The sequence below is a fragment of the Hypanus sabinus genome, chromosome 29 (genome assembly GCF_030144855.1).
Source record: "Hypanus sabinus isolate sHypSab1 chromosome 29, sHypSab1.hap1, whole genome shotgun sequence".
Lineage (NCBI taxonomy): Eukaryota > Metazoa > Chordata > Chondrichthyes > Myliobatiformes > Dasyatidae > Hypanus > Hypanus sabinus.
Genome location: NC_082734.1, coordinates 11,005,288 through 11,013,314, shown reverse-complemented (window position 1 = coordinate 11,013,314; position 8,027 = coordinate 11,005,288). Strand labels below are relative to the sequence as shown.

Here is an 8,027-nt window from a genome sequence, read left to right as displayed (position 1 = left end):
AGAGAGGTCGGAAGATAATGGTTCAAGCTGACAGGAAGGTGACAGTAACTCAGATAACCATGCGTTGGTGTGCAGCAGTGAATCTCTGGACGCACAATGTGTCGCAGCTTGAAGTGGACGGGCCCCAGCAGTGGAAGACACTCGGGGGCCTCTTCCTGTGGTACGAGAGGCACAAGATAAAGTGGGCACTGAGTGCTGGCCCATCATGATGAGCATCTCCACCACCCTGTCACAGGCTGTGAAGGTTAATTGTACCCAACAACCGTAGTAGACAGAGGGTCCACCCGTTCTGACTGCCCACATCCAAGGTAACGACTATGCCCAGGTGGACATATGAATTGTGTTTACACTATTTGACACTGTACGGGGTTGGAGTACATTCTGGACAGAGAAGATTGCACCGGAGATTTAGTTTCACTGTAGTTTTAATGAGTGATTTTAAAATCCCAAAAAGGAGATACAAATTGGAACGGGGAAAGATAGGATAAAGTGAGTCTGGTTGACATGTATGGGTCTGTCGATCATTATTTGAATGGAAAGTCAGGTTAATATTTGACCTACAGCCAATATCCCAGGAACGAAAGGGTTAAAGTATGAGGAGCATTTGATGGCTCTGGGTCTGTACTCACTGGAGCCTCGAAGAATGGGGGAGGTGGGGTGGAATCTCATTGAAACCTACCGAATATGGAAAGACTTCAATAGTGGATAGAGGATATTTCCTAAAGTGGGGGTGTCTGCGACCAGATGGCACAGCCTCAGAATCGAGGGACATCCATTTAGAGCAGAGATGTGGAGGAATTTCTTTAGCCGGTGGGGGGGGTGGTGAATCTGTGGAATTTATTATCATAAACAGCTGCAGAGGTTGTCATTGGGTAAAGCAGAGGGTGATAGGTACTTAATTAGTAAGGGTATCAAAAGTTATGGGCAAAAGGCGCGAGAATGAGATTGAGCGTGAGAATAAATCAGCCTTGACAGAATGGCACAGCAGACTCGATGGACTGAATGGCCCAATTCTGCTCCTCTGGTTGATAACAGGTGTTGAAGCAAACTCTTCGCAGTGATCAGAGGGTGTGTCTTTATTTCAGTGACTGAACACAACATGAACGGCTTAAAGAGGATCCTTGCGATTCACAGCTCCTCCGACGGGTGTTTCTTCGGCAGCTGAAAAACAGAACGGGCAGTATCAGTCTCCGGTGACAGACACCGTATGAAATGAAGCCTATCTGTCCCTCTCTCCTGTTCAATAACATCATTGGTATTGCTTTAGTTCATCATCACTTTCTTACACTAACCCCATAATCTCTTGCTTCTGTTAAATCTATCAATCTCTGTCTTGAATATAAGACTATACTATACAATACTATACATTGTATATAGTACAATATACGTGGAATAGAACATTCCAGCCCTTCGAACTGCACCGCTCAGTAATCCCCCGATTTAACCCCAGCCTAATCACGGGACAATTTGCAATGACCAATTAACCTCCCAACCGGTACGTCTTTGGACTGTGGGAGGATACCGGAGCACCCGCGGCCACAGGGAGAACATGCAAAGTCCTTACAGGCAGCGGCGGGAATCGAACCTGGGTCGCTGTCACTGTAAAGAGGAGCCCATGGGAAGCAGAGTTAAAATGCATGGCACTGGGAAATCCCGCCAACGAAGCAATCGACATCAGGGCTCACTAATGCAGAGGAGGCCGCACTGGGAGCACCGAGCACAGTGAGGGACCCTGACGGTTCAGAGGTGAAGGGCTGCCTCACCTGGAAGGACTGTTTGTGGCCCTGAATGGGGGTGTCGCACTTGCCCCACTTGCAGGGGTAAGTGACAAGAGGGAGATTAGTGGGGAGGGATAAGTGGAGAAAGGGAGCAGTCGTGCAGAGAGTGGGGAGGGGAGGAAAAGATGTGCTTTGTGGTGGGATCCCGTTGGAGATGACAGGTTTCGGAGAATGACGTGCTGTTGCAGACTCTCGTCGGGTGGTGAGTTAAGTGCAAAGGGAACTCTATCCCTGTTATGGAGCCGGGGCGGTGGGATGAGGTCAGGTGTCTGGGAAATGGACGGGTTCAGGGTAGTTGGAGGTGCTTGATAAAGTAGGCCAAAGTCAGCACAGTTGGAATTCTGTTGGAATCCTTTTGGGAAATAGCAGGCAGGATAGACAAAGGAGAGTTAGTGGATGTAGCTTACATGGAATTTCATAAGGCCTTTGGTAAGGTGATGCACATAAGGCTGCTTAACAAAGTAAGCGCCCATGTTATTAGAAACTTAGAAAACCTACAGCATAATACAGGCCCTTTGGCCCACAAAATAATGCTGAACATGTCCCTACCTTAGAAATTACTAGGCTTACCTACATCCCTCTATCTTACTAAGCTCCATGTACCTATCTAAAAGCATCTTAAAAGACCCTATTGTATCTGCCTCCACCACCGTTGCTGGCAGCCCATTCCATGCACTCACCACTCTCTGAGTAAAAAACTTACCCCTGACATCTCCCCTGTATCTACTCCCCAGCACCTTAAACCTGTGCCCTCTTGTGGCAACCATTTCAGCCCTGTGAAAAAGCCTCTGACTACCCACACGATCAATGCCTCTCATTGTCTTATACACCTCTATCAGGTCACCTCTCATCCTCCGTCACTCCAAGGAGAAAAGGCCGAGTTCACACAACCTGTTCTCATAAGGCATGCTCCCCAATCCAGGCAGCATCCTTGTAAATCTCCTCTGCACCCTTTCTATGGCTTCCACGTCCTTCCTGTAGTGAGGTGACCAGAACTGAGCACAGTACTCCAAGTGGGGTCTGACCAGGGTCCTATATAGCTGCAACATTACCTCTCGGCTCCTAAATTCAATTCCGCGATGTAACAGGGAAGGTATTTGCGTGGACAGAATACTGGCTGATTGGCAGGAGGCAGAGAGTCGGGATAAAGGGAACCTTTTCTGGTTGGCTGTTGGTGACTAGTGGTGTCCTGCAGGGGTTGGAATTGAGACCACTTCTTTTTCACATTACACGTCAATGATTTGTGACCAAGTCTGCCAGAAGTACAAAGCGGAGGGGCAGGTAGGACCAGGGAGTCTTCAGAAGGACATGGACAGATTGGGAAAAGGGGCAATGAAGTGGCAGATGGAATGTAGTGGAGGGAGGTGTATGATCGAGCACTTTGGTAGAAGGAATGAAGTTGCAGACTATTTTTGAAACGGGGAGAGAAAATTCAAAACTCAGAGGTGGAAAGGGATTTGGGAGTTCTTGTGCAGGATTCCCCAAAGGTTCACTTTCAGGCTGAGTCAGTGGTGAGGAAGGCAAATGCCATGTTAGCATTCATTTCAAGAAGACTGTGATTTATAAGGCATTGGTCAGACTGTTCTTGGAGTATTGAGAGCAGTTTTGGGCCTCTAGGAAAAGACTGGTTGGCATTGGAGAGGGTCCAGATGGGTCAAAAGGCTTTTACTGTGTTATACTGTTCTATGTTTTATGTAATTCAGTGGGTAAAACTGATTTTAAAATCAGTTTCTGTGTGGGCCCCACCCCTTGGTCCTGAGCATCAGAGAGAGAAACAAGCTTTCCCACGGTCTGGTTTCTGCCCCCTTCCCTTCCAGTCCTGATGAAGGCCCTCGGCATGAAGCGTCGACTGTTTATTCCTCTCCATAGAGGCTGCCTGACCTGCTGAGTTCCTCCAGCATTGTGTGTCTGTTTCTCAAGATTTCTAGGCTCTGTACAATCCATCCATGCCTTCTCTGATGTCATAAGCTCTGGATTTATTTTTTTTTACGGGCTTCATCTTCGTGAGCGAGGCAGAGATGGGCAGTTGAGTTTGGAGTGAGTTGGGAGCCGTCCCGTGAACAGGCTTCTCTGTGGGGCAACAATGGTCTGACAGTGCCCTCTAGTGGCTATGCCTTTGCTGTGCTCCCGCTCAGTAAACCTGGCACTGCTGGGGCATGACACCAGAAAATCTGCAGATGCTGGAAATCCAAAGTAACACACACAAAATGCTGCAGGAACTTGGGCAGCATCTGTGGAAAAGAACAAACAGCCGACTTTTCGGGCCAAGACCCTTCATCAGGACTGGGATACGGCATCTGCAGTTTTTGATCTTCAAGAAGTTCAAAGCAAGTTTATTAATAACAACTAGCTTGGGATTCATTTCCTTGCAGGGAAAAGAGAAATACAATAGAATTTATTAAACAAAAACTGACAAGTAACCAATGAGCAACAGAAGCCAAAATATGCAAATTAAACAAAAGTAGTGAGAACATCTGTGGTAAAGAGTCCTTGAAAGTGACTCAATAGGTTGTAGAATCAGCTCAGAGAGGCGGTGAGTCGTCCATGCCAGTTCGGGAGCCTGATGGTTGAAGTGGATTAACTTTTACTGAACCTGGTGGGGTAGGACCTAAAGCTTCTGTAGCCCTGCCTAATGATTGGAGCAAGAAAAGGACATGGGCAGGATGGGGGGGGGGGGTCTGACATGACAGAGGCTGCTTTGCTGTGGCAGCGTTCCATGTACTAGGTGGTGGGGAGGATATTGCCTGTGATGGACCGGGCTGCGTCCACCATGTTCTGTGCATAAGGTTGCAAAGTCCATCTCTGAGGAGAAAGGATTAGAGGGGCAGAGATTCAAAGTTCAAAGTAAGTTTATTATCATGTACGAGGGGTGAGGGGTAAGTTCATGGCCTAAGGTAGAAGGGGTCAGTTTTAGAAAACCCAAGCACATTTATTTTTCCTACATGTACACACTTAGTCCAGCGGTCGTGGAGCATACGGATCCCTTCTTTGTAGGTCGGCATCTTGGGGTGATTGATAAGTTTGTGGCCTCAGGTAGAAGGAGATAAGAGAGATTAAACTTTCCGCATAATCACTCAAAGAGTTGAACTGCATGTGCATATAACGAGAGCTGTATAACTCATCTCCTTCTACCTTAGGCCACAAACTTATCAATCACCCCTGCTGTGGACCACCTGGAGGACCAAGATTCTCTCGTTACACACACGTGCAGTTCAACTCTTTGAGTGATGACGCTGAAAGTTTGAAGTTGATAACTCATCTCCTTCTACCTTAGGCCTGAACTTACCAATCACCCCCGGCTGCGGACCACTTCTACAAAGAAGGGATCCATATGCTCCACGACCGCTGGACTAAGTGTGTACACGTAGGAGGGGACTATGTTGAAAAATAAATGTGCTAGGTTTTCTAAAATTGACTCCTTCTACCTTAGGCCATGAACTTACCCCTCACCCCTCGTACATGATAATAAACTTACTTTGAACTTTGAATCTCTGCCCCTCTAATCATGAACTGCCATGAACTTATCAATCACCCCTCATCTATCACCATATCCAACCCTGAGATTCATTTTCTTGTGGGAATACTCAACGAATCAATGGAATAATAATCGTACTAGAATCAATGAAAGACTGCCCAACCTGGCTGTTCAAACAGAGTGCAGAAGACAACAAACTGTGCAAATGCAAATAAAAAGTAATAATAAATAAATCAATAAGAAATAAATATTGAGAACATGAGATGAGGAGTCCTTGGAAATGAGTCTATAGGTTGTGGGACCATTTCAATGATGGGGCAAGTGAAGTTGAATGAAGTTATCACCTTTAGTTCATGGTTGAGGGATAGTAACTGATCCTGCTGGTGTGAAGTCTTGAGGTTTCTGTACCTTCTTCCTGATGGCAGCAGCAAGAAGAGAGCGTGTCCTGGATGGCGGGGACCCCTGATTCTAATGCTGTTTTGCTGCCACAACACTTCGTGTAGATGTGCTCAATGGTGGGGAGAGCCTTACTCATGATGGACTGACTACTATTTGTAGGATTTTCTGTTTGAGGGTGCTGGTCCTACAGCAGGTCAATACACTCTTTACTACACATCTATAGAGATTTGTCCAAGTATTAGATGTCATGCTGAATCTTAGCAATCTCCTAAGGAAGTGGAGGTGCTGCTGTGCTTTCTTCATAATTGCACTCCTTGTGCTGGGCCAAGAAGTAATTCTCTGGAATGATAACAGTGAGGAGCTTAGAGATGCTGACCCTCTCCCCCTCTGATGAGGGCCGGCTTAGTTACCCCCTCCTGAAGTCAATAACCAGCTGCTAGGTTTTGCAGACGTTGAGTGAGAGGTTGCTTTTATGACACCACCCAACCAGATTTTCAATTTCCCTCCTGTACGCTGATTCATCAGCAATCTTTACTTCGGCCTTTGACAGAGGCAAGGATGAAAGGTGGCACACACAGGAATGCACAATGCAAGGGCTAAACAGGAGCACAGATTCACGGAGTCGCACCACATGGAAGCAGACCCTTCGGCCCAACCTGTCCATGCTGACCAAGATCTCCATTTAAACTCGAACCATTGCCACACCTTTGGCCCATATCTCTCCAATTTTTTTCTATCGACATGCCTGTCCAAGAGCCTTTCTCTGGTAGCTCATTCCATGTGTGCAACAACCTCTGTGTAAAGATATTGCCCTTCAGGCCCCTTATAAATCTTTCCCCTCTCATTCTCAAACTGTAGTTTGATTCCTCTCCCCTGTGAAAAAAACCCTATCTTTGCCCCTCATGATTTTATACACCTCTCGGTCACCTACACTTCCAAGAAACAAAGTCCTAGCCTATCCAACCTGTTCCCTTCTACTCGGCCCCTTGATTCCTGGCAATATTTTTGTAAATCTTCTTTGCATTCTTTCCAGCTTAATGAGATCGGGCCTCTACAGTCTGACCAAAACTGAGATTTAGAATTAGAATTAGTTTATCATTGCACCCTGATACAGTGAAAAATCTTCATCCAGACAGATCATGCCATATATAAATCCACTTTATTAAGTACCTCCTGTACCTTATAAGCGGCCACCGAGTGTATGTTCATGGTCTTCTGCTATTGTAGCCCATCCACTTCAAGGCACGTGTTGTGCCTTCGTAGATACTTCTCCGCACACCACTGTTGTAGCGGGTGGTTACCTGAGTTACTGTCACCTTCCTGTCAGCCTGAACCAGCCTGGCCATTCTCCTCTGAGCTCTCTCATTGACAACGTGTTTTTACGCTCAGAACTGCCACTCACTGGATGTTTTTTCTGTGATCTCGAGAGCAAGGGCTCCCAATCTTCTCTATGCCATGGACCAATGCCGTTAAGCAAGGAGTCCAAAGATCCCAAATTGAGAACCCCTGCTCAAGAGACAGATGTGCATGAAAATCCCAGATCAGCAGCGGTTTCTGAGATACTCAAGCCACCCCATCTGGCACCAGCAATCATTCCACAGTCAAAGTCACTTGGATAACATTTCTTCCCCATTCTGCTGTTTGGTCTGAAGAACAACTGAACCTCTTGACCATGTCTGCATGCTTTTATGCATTGAGTTGCTGCCACATGATTGGCTGATTAGACAGTTGTATTGGGCAGGTCTATAGGTGTACTAGTAAAATGGTCACTGAGTGTACATATAACAGGATTTGGAGTATAACTACAGGGGAAGATACCACATTGAAGTAAACTGGGAGAAATTTCATTAATGAGAGATCTGTTGAAGAATCTGGTAACAGCAGGATAGAAGAATCTGTTGATCTGGGCGTTCAAACTTTTGTATCTTCTGCCCAGTAGGAGAGGGAGAAGAGAGAATGACCAGGTTCCTTGATTATGTTGGCTGCTTTCTTGAGGCAGTGAGATGTGTAGATGGAGTCAATAGGGGGATGCTAATTTGAATGATTGACTGGGTCTAGTTCACAGCTCTCTGCACAAGTTTTTTCATTAAGTGCCGTGTTGTATGAAGTGGGCGATCATTGGCTTTCCATCACCATGATTGTTCTTGGCAAACTTTTCTACAGAAGTGGTTTGCCATTGGCTTTTTCTGGGCAGTGTCTTTACAAGACGGGTGACCCCAGTTATGATCAATACTCTTCAGAGATTGTCTGCCTGGCATCAGTGGTCGCATCGCCAGGACTTGAGCTGCTCATACGACCAACCACCACCTACTTCCATGACTTCACATGACCCTGATCATGTGGCTAAGCAGGTGCCGCACCTTGCCCAAGGGTGG

The 8,027-nt window shown here is 46.5% G+C and overlaps 1 protein-coding gene across 2 annotated transcripts in view; it reads right to left on the bottom strand.

Moving 5' to 3' along the window:
* Positions 1–400: 400 nt before the first annotated feature.
* LOC132382975 (endoplasmic reticulum resident protein 27-like) overlaps positions 401–8,027 on the bottom strand; it is a 25,657-nt gene continuing 18,030 nt past the window's right edge. The window contains exon 7 of one of the 2 annotated variants that reach the window (XM_059953597.1): positions 401–1,161. In XM_059953597.1, the coding sequence (XP_059809580.1) occupies positions 1,129–1,161 (33 nt within the window). In that variant the 3' untranslated portion in view covers positions 401–1,128. The remainder of the gene's footprint in view (positions 1,162–8,027) is intronic. The other variant, XM_059953596.1, reaches the window with a different exon arrangement.